The sequence below is a fragment of the Manis pentadactyla genome, chromosome 17 (genome assembly GCF_030020395.1).
Source record: "Manis pentadactyla isolate mManPen7 chromosome 17, mManPen7.hap1, whole genome shotgun sequence".
NCBI classification, from domain to species: Eukaryota; Metazoa; Chordata; class Mammalia; order Pholidota; family Manidae; genus Manis; species Manis pentadactyla.
In genome coordinates this window covers 55,112,132-55,124,964 of record NC_080035.1, presented here as the reverse complement: position 1 = coordinate 55,124,964, position 12,833 = coordinate 55,112,132, and the positions used below count along the sequence as shown (strand labels likewise).

Sequence of the window (12,833 nt, the reverse complement as noted above, 5' to 3'; positions counted from 1 at the left end):
ATTATGCCATATGCTTTCTTTTCTAAAACTTCGATATTTCTGAGTAAATTTCTAAAAAATGGTATGCTATATGACATCATAAAACTTAGATTATGTAAAGAGGGGCTACTCGTAAGGTAATCAACAAGGGAGGAGGCTTATTCCCAGTGAGGTAAATAAACTCTTTCTCATCTAGTAGTTTAAGCAGCATAGCATGACTTCAGGGCATTTGGGTAAATACAGACATCTGCTTCAGAATAAGAAAAATGGACGGCTAGAGCCAGGCCTTGTATTGAATTCTGTCTGGAAGTAACCTGTTTTTATGATCATTACTGACTGAGCGTGGTTGGCCAGGTGCTAGGCAGAGCACACAGCTGGCCGTTGTCTAGGAGTCTCGTGGAGCCATGAGATTTGTCTGTGCTGCGGCAGGGCGCTCCTGGCTGAGGTGGAACAGCGCCGGGTGGTGGGGACTCACTCCATGGGTGAGTGTGGGCGCCAGAAGCACATGTCTGCACACCCAGCTGCGGCTTGTGTGCCCATTCAGCCCATTGCCTGACTTCTGAGCCCCAGGGCCGCCTCGGCCAGGGCACCTTAGGACCTGCGTGTCTGATCCAAGGTCAGCTTGACTGTTTTCTGTAGCACATCACTAATGAACATTATAAATCAAGATCATGTGTATTTAACTGTTCACCCAGAGTAGGACTGTGCAGAAAATACATGTTGGTGAGGTAGCTAAAATGTTGGAAGAAAGAGAGCAGAGTGTTCAGACAGCCAAAGCTTTTTCTCAGTATAATCCAGCACTGGCCAGACAAGCGTATTGAAAAGTCTCTTCAGAACCCGTCTGCCTTTAAGTTATTCTCCATGCATGGCAGTAAATGTATAAATGTGGGTATGCTGCCCATGCCTTTAAAGTACTTGTAAATCTACCAGTTCCTTATTGCCTTAGAATAATACCAAAGGCACCTTTTAAAAAATTTGCAAAACACAGTGAAGTCTTTATTCTTCCTCAGCCAAACTCCTCTAACTTGGTTTTGTCTGATCTCTTGTGGTCTTGGTCTTTATCAAATAATTAATACTAAGTCCTCAGTAATCACTTTTGGTTTTATGATTTCCTGACTGATATTTCTGACATATGTTACATTATGACCATTAAGATTTTCACCTATCAAGGGGGTAGTATTGTAATTACTAAAAGTGTTTCACTTGCAAAAAGAGCATGTTGTTAGCTTCATTGTAAAATTATGAGAACCTGTTGAGTGAAGCAGTTATGATCACTGACTGGATTGGATTGCTCTCCTAGGAGGACAGATTTGAGGGAGGAAAGAAAAACCCTTCTCCTTGTACCTCTCTGGGCACTTTTCATGCTTCTCTGTTACTTTTCTTGTCCCTCAGATTTAGAAGATTTGTTGAGTGTATTTCCCTGGTTATCTTGTAAGTGTCTTCTAAGTTTAAGCAGGGTTTTTATAGATCCTAGTATCTATCAGCATTCAGCACAGAGACTCCCCAGTAACAGATTTATTTTGTGTTGATGATAAGGAGAACATCTCAGTTACCCATCCAGGCAGACTTAATTACTAAAAAACACCTCCCCATTCCTCCCGCCCCCCACAACACTCACAGTTATAAGGCAGCCCCTATAAAAGAGACAGTGCTATGCCATAAATCAATCCTGAGAAGAGAATTTTAGGGAGTACACAGTGTTATAGGCCTATTAAAGGACATTAGGATAAGAATTCTTAAACAAGGCATGATGGAGTGGGGCATGTGAATCCCACAGGTCACAGACAAACATTTGTAAATTGATGTATTTTTCAGGCAGTCAGAGTTCATTGGTTTCTAAAAGGAAACCAGTTAAACAGTTAAATGTTAAGAACAGTTACATTAAAAAGCATTTTCCTTACTGGAATCCTGTACAAATTGCTTCGAGTCTGTGCTGTTTGTTATTGGGGTTCTTGTTTAGTTTCTGACTCAACATCAGCATATCCCAGCTGCTGTCCTTCCTTGCCACTGACCAGGTGTCTTAATTTGTAAAATGGGAAGAGACTGATTACCTAAGTAGATAGGATTATTAGAAGAGTCCCATGAGCCACTTTTATGAACTGCTGCTGCATTGCACGATTCAAAGTGATGGTGGGGACCCCACCTACTTGACCAGGAGGAAGGCCCATTTTCTGTTGGGTTCCTGGCCTTTTTTAAAAGTAGGGGCTTTTAACACATTAGGGAAATTAGCCTCCTGTAATATGAGCTGCAAAGATAGCATTTTCGTTATTTGTCTTTTGATTCTGCTTTTAGTTTTTGTTTGCAGAAATTGACACAGCATCGGGAATGATAGCACTTACTGGCAAACTTGTCCTGAATTGTTTGGAAGGGCTTCCTGGGTATCTGGAATTGGTGACTGAATTAGGGCTCCCCACATTAACCACCCTCCAAAGGCTTGACAGACACCAGGAGGTGATAAGTTAGAACAAGGTAAATGAAAAGGGGTGGATTCTGCACAGCTAACAAAGAACAAGATTTTAAAGGAGGAATTCTGAAATGAAGTAAGCTCTGCTTTGCATCTGCGCTGCATTCAGAGGCCTCCACATCCATTAGCCGTAGCAAAAGCCTGAGCCCAAGAGGTGTCAGCGATGCAGTAGGTTTTATTAGAACAATTTGGGGTCACAGCATTCTGTAAGAATATGTATTTTTTTTTTAAAACAGAGGTACCTTTTGCTAAGATGTGTGCATGTGCACAGAATGTTGAGACTGGTTGAAATCCTGCCTCTACCCTTACCAGCTCCTTGACCTCTGAGACCAGACCCTCATTGCTTCAGGCTCAGTTTCCCCATCTGCTCATGGGACTGAACAGTATCTGTCCCAGAGGGGAATGCCAAGCACACAGTCAGTGAGCATATATGCTATTACTACCACTGTAACTTCAGAATACCCCCCTGGTTGAACCCAGGGCCACTTGAGATGTTTGTGAAACCGGCATCTAAGTCTGAGCCCCACCTTGTTTTATAGTCAAAGTGACTGCCTGACATTTAGGGCACCTTCCAACTGTACTCAAACAATGTGTTGAACACAGTTCCTGACCTCAAAAAGCTTACCCAATTGTCCCTCTGAATCACAGATACTTGCATTTCTGAAATGATTCAGACTCCTACCATGCCCACGGTGTCATAGAGGGGGTATAAAATGAGTAAGGCCTAGGCTCTGACTTTAAGGGACAGTTTTTCATAATAGAAAAGTGGGTCAGTAACTATGATCAAACAGCCTCTGGTGGGTACCACAGAAGAGATACCAAAGGCTGTGGGTGTCCAGAGGAGAGGCCCTGATCTGAATGAGGAGAAGGCTTAGACGAGGCTCCAGGAGCAGGGGCATTTGAGCTGCACCTGAGGGCCTGTGACAGAAGAGCCTGTGGGCAGATGGGGAGGAGATGGTCAGGGAGTAACAGCTATCCTGTGCAGCTAAAGCATGAGAGAATGCCTTGGTGGGGTTTCAGCTTAATTTAATATGCCATGGGAAAATCACTAGAACACTTGGACGAGAGAACAATAACCAGCATCTACCTACGGGGCAGAATAAATGGGGAGAGGAGAAAAGTAAGATCAGAGAATCAAAGCAGATGGTCAGGGCAAGACCTGGAGGCATTCCAGATGTGCTGCAGAGGAGCGTTCACTGAGAAGCCCCATAAATGATGACCAAGAATGCAACAAATGGGAATGTCAGGAAGAGGACAGTGGGGCAAACAGAGAGAAGCAGAGATGGCTCTTCATACTTTAGTGGGCCACGGATGGGACATTCTGGTACATACACCTGAGCAGCAGCTGAAAGCATGGTTTTGAAGATCAGGAGAGAAGCAAGAACCAGCATAGAGGCAGTAGTTGGTACAGCAAAAATGAATGTGTGGGAACCCTAGAGTCGGTATTTTTCTAAAGTCACGTTTTGTAAGGTTTTTGTTTGTACAATTGGGCAGTGACAGTGTTTGGCTACTTGGTCACTGAGAACAGGGCCATTGTGTCCCTTCAGAGCATCCTTCTCATATTCCTGCCTTAGGCTTGTAGGGCAATAATTACTTTTTCATCCTTGTGTAGAATGTGTATGAATCATTGTTCCAGATTTTATTCTGCTCAGAAACTCCAATGCAGAGAATCTTGTATTTAGTCTTGTTAACTGGGCTATTTTGGTTTTGCCAGGTTATTTTAGGGCATTTATGGGTTGATAAAACGAATAGCACTCTGCATGTATTTAGTACCTTGAACTTTGCGAAGTGCTTTCACATTCATTATCTCATTGTTCATTGAGCTGTGAGGTTTAGAGACATGGAGATTATTGCCATCTTTTTATGAATAAGGAATTTGAAGCTCATAGCTGCCTCAGTGAATTAGTGATCGTCGTCTAGCTGGTATGAACTGACTCTGCTAAGAATAAGGAGAGAATTAACAGTCAGCACTTCTGGTGCAGCGACGCTGCAAGCTTACCAACACTGATAGTGCAGTTCAGTGGTTTTCAGCGGGGGCGATTTTGGCCCCCAGGATGTTGCTAATGTCTGGAGACTTTTTCAGTTATCAGATCTGGGGTGTGTTACTGGCATCTAGTGGGTGGAGGGTCATGGGTGGTGTCTGCAATGCACAGGGCAGCCTCCACAACATAGAATTCTTCAACTTCAAGTGTCGGTAGTGCCGAGGCTGAGAAGTACTGGTGTGTGTGTTGGGGGTGGGGTGGGGCGGTGGGGTGCTTTGCCTGCAGCCTTCAAAGCTCATCTTTCATTTTTCCAAGCTTATTCGTTTGCTCCCTGTAGAATATTTCTTATTTTAGGATGAATGTGGTAGAAATGATCATTTGGGATCATGACTGACAGCAGGTTTAAGAGACCTGTTCTGTCTGTTGACTACGCATCGGTGTTGGAGGTGCGAGGCTGCCCCTGCCACCTTGTGGGCTCTCTTCTGCACCTGGGGCGCCTGCTGGCTCAGTGTCCTGCCCTTGCTCGGTTCCCATGGTGTCCACTGCCTGCTGTCCTCACCCTGGTTATGAGGGAGGCAAAGTTTACTCTTCGCCCTTCCTTTTCCTTAGGTAAGAAAACAACAGCTGGGGGCTATCGTTTGGGAATTCTGGCTGGGGAAGGAGGAGTAAAGCAAAACCCATGGTGCTCGTGGGTCCCTGGGAAGGTGACAGGATCGTCCCCTGGGCAGAGCTGCGGAGAGGACTGAAGGTGTCGGGGGAGGGGATGCACTGAGTGTGGGGGCACTGGTGGGACGGGACCTGGGGGTGGGGGTGGGTGGGCACACAGAGAGCACTGCTGCGGCTGGATGGGGCATGCGGATGCTTTGGGCCCAGAGAAGGGACCCAGAGCCAGAGGGGACAGTGCAGGTGAGATGAGGAGCCAGGTGCGTGCAGGCCTGTGAAGGGCTGGTTCACCAAAACAGCATGTGGAATTCATGAGAAGCTATCAGGTATTTTAAAAGCACTAAATTGTTCTGTTTGTTTTAAAGAGCAAAAAGGAGGTTTACTCTTGATACTTGAATGGCCTGTGGACATCTTTGTCAACCTGTCCAAAGTCACCGTTCCCCCCTTTCTCCTTCCCCAGGGCTCCCTGCCGGTTGCCGAGTGGGCCTGCATTCCCAGAGGTCGCCCCGACCTCCCTGGGCTCCCCCAGTCCTGTCATTCCACCTGCCAAGCCTCTCCCGCTGGCGCTTTTGTCTCCTCCCTCGCCCCCTCTCACATGTCCAGCGTTTACTCCAAAACCAGTGTCTGCTCTGTTCCTTTCCAAGACTTTTAGGAGAAAGTCCACTGTTTGGTGAGGGCTGCAAGGTCAGCCTTTCTTTGTTGCCTCTCAGGTCACCCCCACCTGGCCCCGTCCTTTGCCCGCCTCCGTTAGGTCCTTGATGCCACCTCTCTCCTGCCGCTCTGCCACCACTTGACCTTTCCCTCCACTTCTCCCTGACCCCGGTGCCAGCTCATAAAACCCCTGGTTCTGACTCAGATCTGGTGTGACCCTGGTGTACCTTCTCTTTGCTCCCCTCATGGTGTCAGTTACAATTTGTAGAGCAGTTGTTCCCCCTCCTCCCTCCCAGTGCTGCCCCCCAAGAGGCTGCTGAGTGACCCCCCGGCAGCTGGGTGCCTGGCGCAGAGAGCAGGAGCCGGGGCAGCTGCCGAAGTGGAGGCCTCCCCTGCCTCCTGCACTGCCTCGTGGACTCTCCACGCCACACGCGAGTGAGCGGCACAGCCAATGAGGTTGAAAGCGGGTGCACCCGAGAGCTGGTGACCAGTGGAACCGTTCATGATGCAACGTCCATTCCCTGAATGGTGGGGCCGGTGGAACTGGGGACAAAAGCCCTTAGTCTAGGACCTAGCGAGGGCATTTAAGCAGCAGTGGCTTGGATAAAGGGCCTCATGCTGGTTTCCTGAGTGCCCTAGATCTGGAGGACCTGGTGCTTGGGGCGTATTCACACCCCAGCACGGCTGGCACCGGGGGCGAGCTGGATGGAAGTAGAAGCAGGCTGGCGTTTTTACCGTTTCCTTCTCCAGGACTGCAGAGTCTTTGCACGGAAAGGGTGGGGTTTTATTCTCCAGCTGGGAGCACCTAGATGGCCAGTTGTTGGGCTGTTGCTGAAATGCCTCTGAGACAGTAAGCAGCACGTATAAATGGGTCACTTTCTCCCTTGTATGGGTCCCTGAAAGGAGGAAGTAGCATGTTTAAAGGGTTATTTTGTTCCCCTGGTAGTGAGCTACCTGCTGGGCCAACCCAGCAGGGCAGGGGTTCAGGAGGAGGAACTTGGAAGGCAGACAGGGTGTGGTCGCTGGTGTCTTGCTGTTTCAGGAAAATGTGGTGATGCTTGAATCTCCAAGTCAGCAAAAGTGGTTCTCAGGGTGTTGTCCTGTTGCACAACTAGCTAGATGGGGCCCAGGGTGAGATTACCTATCTGCTGAGAGCTGTTAGCAAACTCACCCTTATTGTTTGTAAAATAAAAGGGGTGGGAACTGGGTCAAACACCGTCATAAAAAAGGGTTAGAAGTAAAAATTTGAGGTTCCAAGTTCCTAAGAGCAACAATTTTGATTTCCTGTGTCATCCAGAATGATCCTGGTCATTCCCTGGGATAGTTTGTTCATAGCTAACAGGCAAAGTACCTTTGGAATGTCTAGACAGAGCAACACAAACGTTCTACCAGAGCAGGTGCTGTGGAATTGTGCTGTTGGGCACATTTGTGAAGTGGGAGGAAGTTTAGGAATGTGTTCTGGTAGGATGTTCTCTTGAAATCAGAACCAGAGGGGGTGGGTGCTGGAGCCTGTTCGAGGTCAGCACCCATGGCTGGCAGGTTACTGAGTGAGTAAAATGCTTGCATCTACAAAGTGGATCCCAAACACATCATTTAAGACTTTTGTCCCTTTTCCTATCAAGAGTGAGATTGTCTTCATATTAGTAATCAAAGGTGTTTAAAAGCTTGAGAAAGTGTTCAGTAAACCTTAGACTCTATTTACACAATCATAGAACTGACTCCAGATGTCAGGATTTATTTTAGATTTTAAAAGGGATTTATTTTACAAATATTGCATGTATTTGAGCCTCCAAAGTGCATATACAGCCAACGTAACGGGCCCTTCCCTGAGCAGAGCACCGTAATTGCCCTTCGCCGAGCTTGGCCGTCCCTCAGACGCTTCATTGCTGTTCACTGTTGCAAACAAGTAAATCCAAAATGAAAATCAGACCAAGGGACTAAAGTAAAAGTCCACAAGGGGCGAGGGAAGCAGGTGCGGGTTGTCCTGACTGAGAAACTGTGACATGTTCCCAAAATCAGGCCCCATCCGAGTTGGTGCCTGGACTGTGGAGGGCGGCGCGGCCTGGACGAGTGGCCTTCTTGGGAAGGCTCCGAAGAGCGAGGGCTTGGTGCCACCCTCCAGGCACCAGAGAGCCCTGGGGAGGTTTCATGTACTTTTTTCTTTGCCCTTCTGATGCATATGAGAGCTGGTGCATGAAATAATAACTTAGCAAGGAAGCCTGCTGATGTGAGTGCTGCTGTGAGCCTACCACTGGGGAGCCGACCAGAACCCCACTGGGGCTGTGGCAGGTTACCCACATCACCAGTTGTCATTCTCGCTTGGTTTCTGTGGGCCAGGCACTGGGTTAGACACTCAAGTCGGAAGCTGAGAGGAAATGACTTCCCAGGTCCCTCAGGCTGCAGGGAGGGGTCAGGATCCCAAGCCCACCTACTCCTGGCCACCTCACAGCTGCCCCCCCTTGGAGAGCGGGCGGTGCAGAAGTTTGCCTGCTTGCTTGGTGGTTTCCAAGGTACTGGCACCTTGGGATTTGTGTTTAAAAAAGAGAACTCTGAAAGTCATGGGGGCTGAGTTGCTTCAAGAGGGACAAAGGGAAATGACACAGAGTCGGCGCTTGTGAGGGGGTTGCTGAGAGGGCACAGACGCCAAGCCTGGGCTGGGGCCTGCTTTGCTGGAAAGCTCCCTGAAGAGAGTGCGGTGGCCTTTTGGATGTGTGAAATTGGCTGCCTTTGTGCAGAACCAGGGTGTGAATGCAAGGCTGCTCTGGTTGCCCTCCTGGGGAGCATTGCCCTCACTTACTCACAGACTGAGGGCCAGTCCCTGTGCATCTCAGAGCTGCAGGCAGAGGAAGGGAAGTGACCGGGTCCCGTGGCTGTGAGCTGTGGGTGCTTCCGACTGACTCCCACGGAGGGGCGTGTGTGACAGCCCCTGGCTCTTGCCTGGCAAACCCTCCTGGGCCTGAGGATCATGACTGGGATTCTTGAAAACTGGTCCCCTTTTCTGAGACTCTGGTTCGGTAGGTCCAGATCGTGCTGCCTCTAGGAGAGCTGGGTGCAGGGCCCTGGATGCCCCCGGCTTAGTGCAGGTTTTCCTACACAGTACTCACGTGGACAGACTTTCTTTGCTGTTAAGTATTTATAAAATTTCTAGTTCCAAAGTAATAGTGAAAAATATTCTTGGTTAGCTAAAGTGATTTGTTCTGGTTTTGTTTTTTTAAAAATAATTTCCTTTTTTTTGTGTGTGTAGGATACTAAATTGTGGATAATAATGGAATATCTCGGTGGAGGCTCTGCTCTAGATCTGGTAAGTATTGCATCAGATACTAATACACATCGAAGGTCTTTGGTCAATCTTGATTGTAAAGATAATTCTGTTTTTATCCATTTCGTTTCCTTCTAAGTTGCATGAAGAAGGGACCAAACTATTCCTTAACAATATTTATCTCTGCTTCTGATACATTACTGAAAACTAGAGGTTTCCTTTTGAAAGCAGTGTTGTTGTTTCATGGGAAACCAGTGAATTCACTAAGAAAAGTCACGATGGAGTCCTGCCTGTCATCGTCTTGCTTACCTTTTGTGGCTCTCACATCCCATCATTGCTTCATATTGCAGATAATGTAACATTTTCATTTATAATTAGAATTCGGATTTTTAAAACTTAAGTTTTGATTTCAGGAGGTGGAGATGGACAGGGTGTGATGCTTGCACATGGTGTTGGAGCAGTGGCCAGGCCAGGCGGGAGCGCACATTTCTGTTTCCCGGATGGACACACGGCGAGCGGTCTTGTCACCACTCGCAGTGGTTTATGGTGGAGCTAGACCCCCGCCAGGGGCTGTGCCTCCTCCCTGTCCTGGGCCTGCTGTGCCACTGGAGTGTGCCAGCCTCCTCAGGGTGGAGGGGGTGGGCATAGCATCACCTCAGAGTCAGCTTGAGCGTTGCTGAAGTCATACTTATAACACAGTTAATGCAGAACAGATTTTAAAAGACCCACACAGTTGTGTAGCACTTGACAGTTTGTCTTCACTGTGGTTATGCCGTGAAATCAGTGGAATCAGCACCCTCTTCCGACCTGTCCTGGAAAAGCTGGGCTTTTGGGCGAGTGGTGGCCTTCCAGACAGGCCTAGTCTGTCGTCTTAGTCTCAGAGGGCGGGTCCTGCCTGATAGACGTTGTCGGGATAATGGGTGTGCTGTTTTCACTGCTCTCACTGACCACTGAAAGAAACCGTGTTTTTTCGTGGTATAGTCTACACAGATTTTATTCACTAAGGAAAGAAATACCCTTTGATTAAAGGAGATTTTTTTTCTCACAGTAAAGTAGCATTTGGTAATTTTTGGGGGGTAGAGGTTAAATCTCTAAAACTATCTTTAAAGAGCTTATATATCTAATTTTTAAAAATCACATAATGTTGTAAACCATACAGTTGGTCAAAATAGTGTTCAAAAGGAAATTTCAATAAAAAACTTAATATGATTATATTAAAATGGAAAAAGCAACAAAATAGCTGGATTAATTTTTGACTTGCTTCGTTCCTATAAATACACACAAAGAGCTTTTCATTTATTTTACTCCTTTGGGGAATACTACAGGAATGTAGAAAATTATTTCATTTTGTATAATTAGATTTACTGTGATCTTAAGTGAATTTCACTTGTGGCATATATAAAATTGTTTGTGGGGACTCTCTCTCCGACACTGAGTACTTAAGAGCAGCAATTCTAGTCTCAGTGGTTCAGTTTATTCATTCTTAATGTCACAGTAATTTAATTTACTTAGGGGTAACTTTCTTTGGAGCTTTGAACTGAAGTCTGAAATTTCAGACTTCTAGACAGAATAGACAATTACAATTGGAAGGAGGTATAGAACTCCCCCCCCCCCCACTTAAAAAAAAAACACCCATATGGTAGGCCTCCCAGCAAACTGCCATCCTCCCTGCACATCAGTGGCCCTGGTGACAGGAACCAGGCACCGCTTTTTGATGTCTGTAATCCCTTTAATTGATGAAGCTAAGGAGACAGACACTCAGGGGTTAAGTGCCCCAGCTAGCAAATGAAGGTGGACTTTGTGTCTTTTGCTGTCTCTTACCCTTTTTTATTGGCCTGCCCCCAGCCTTCAAAGAAGAGGACAGACTTTAATATTGGGATACAAGAATTATTTTTTGAATGTTGAAAACTATTAGGATTATTTCTAGAACGTCTATTCTATGTTTATAAAAGATTAAAGAAAACATGATTTCCCATGTGAAATTATGATACCACATAGCTGAAAATCTGGATTTGGGGCATTTCTTTGAAAAATTCTGTGGGGGCATAGTGCTGATATATTTATACTTGACATTGGAGTGGCCCCATGGGTGAGGGAGGGCCTGTGGAGGGAAATGTGGCGAGGTGTGTCCTGTTCAGGGAGAGGGCCCCGCCACTGCCGAGCACGAGGACCTCCGGCCGGCCCTCCACTTGCCTCTCTTCTCCCCTTGTGCGCTCCGTGACCGTCTGTCAGCCCGGGCTGCTGGAACGAATCACCACGAACTGGGGGGTTAAACAGCGAACACTGATTTCTCATAGTTCTGGAGGCCGGCAAGTCTGAAGTCAGGGTGCTGGCAGATCTGGGGGTGTGGTGAGGCAGTCTTCCTGGCCTATAGGTGGTGGCAGGTGTCTGCATAAGAGAGCCGAGAACCAGAGCAAGCCCTCTGGCCTCTTAAAAAGGCACTAATGCTGTTGGTGAGTGTTCCAGTCTCATGACCATGCCACCTCCAAAAGACTCCATCTCCTAAAATCCCCACATTGGGTATTAGGATTTCAACATACAAATTTTGGGTGGGTGGAGAGGATACAAACATTCAGTCCGTAACAGTAATGAAAACTGTCTAAGGTTTCACTCCACTTGGAAATACACTGTTGTCTCCCTGTAGCCCCTCTGATAAGTATGTGCATTTTATGTAGTTTGAATCACAACGTACGTATTACTTTGTTTTGCACTTTTGCTCTGCGCTGTGGTTGTTGTGTCTTTTACTTTAGCTGTGAGACATTAGTTTGGTCCTCCCATTGACTCTCATGATATCTTTGCCTGGGGCAGAAGATGGTTACTTACTTCACCCAGGTTTGCCTTGGAGCATATCTGATAATTCTTTTTTTTTTGGCTTTCGTTTAACTCTGGAATTGAGGTTCCAAGTGGAGGCAGGCTCCAGGCTGGCATGTAGACGGGGTAGAATTGCTTGGATGCTCATTCCTGGGAAGTGGTGGACGTTTGGAGGGAGGAGGGAACAGCCTAGGTGTCACGGCCCTTTCTCATGACCACACAGCTGAGCCCTAATGAGGCACCAGCAACACCAACTGTCTGAGCTGCAGAGACCTGAAACTCTGGCCCTCCCTTCCCCTTTCTATGACCAGAGGGGCCGGGCCCTAGAGGGGGAGGTGGCTGCCACAGGTTGAGAGTCCCAGCCTCTTTCCCACTGCAGTTGGGGTGTGGAAATAAATCTGGGGCCCATGGGTTAGATAAAATGAAGGGCACAACTTGAGAGGCATTATGACTTCAAGTTTGAAATTAACTGAGATCTGCTTTTTGTAAATTGCTGAGATGCTGTGCATGGGTGAACTTTGCAGTTCTGTTCTCTGGGCCCGGGCATCTCCGTAGCTGGCAGGCAATGCCCTGATGCATTGGAGGGTGTGCGTCCCCTGGAGCCCTCTCTTCCTTTTCCTGGTGATGCATCCTTCTTGACTTTTAAAAAATGCAATTGATACCTTTACCTGTTATCTGAGCAGTAAAGTCTGGGATCGAGTATGAGGAATGGAGACACAATATAGCTTAGCTGTTGAGAACCATAAATGTTAAGAGTAAAATTTTGAGTGCACATACTTGAGTGTGTTCAGTCTGATTTTTATTCATTTGAAAGAAACAATAAATTGAAATTAAATGTAGGATCCTGAAGGCTACTCTGAGGAAACACTGGGTTCTTTGGAATATAGTTTGGAGACCACTTGTGTAAAGAATTTCTCCAGTTGCATCTGCTACTAGGGTGCCGTGACCTGTGAGTGTATGTATCACACAGTTAAAGACTCTATAACTTAAAAAGTGGCAAAATTTAGGTGATCATTTTGCATTC

At 46.9% G+C, this 12,833-nt stretch overlaps 1 protein-coding gene across 3 annotated transcripts in view; it reads left to right on the top strand.

The window, feature by feature from the left end:
* The window catches only part of STK24 (serine/threonine kinase 24), a 113,609-nt gene that overhangs the window by 75,100 nt on the left and 25,676 nt on the right, over positions 1–12,833 (top strand). For all 3 annotated transcript variants that reach the window (XR_008994595.1, XM_036893889.2, XM_036893888.2), the window contains exon 3: positions 8,984–9,040. Coding sequence is in view for 2 of the 3 variants with exons in the window: in XM_036893889.2 (XP_036749784.1) it covers positions 8,984–9,040 (57 nt within the window). In the remaining variant the exon portion in view is untranslated. The remainder of the gene's footprint in view (positions 1–8,983; positions 9,041–12,833) is intronic.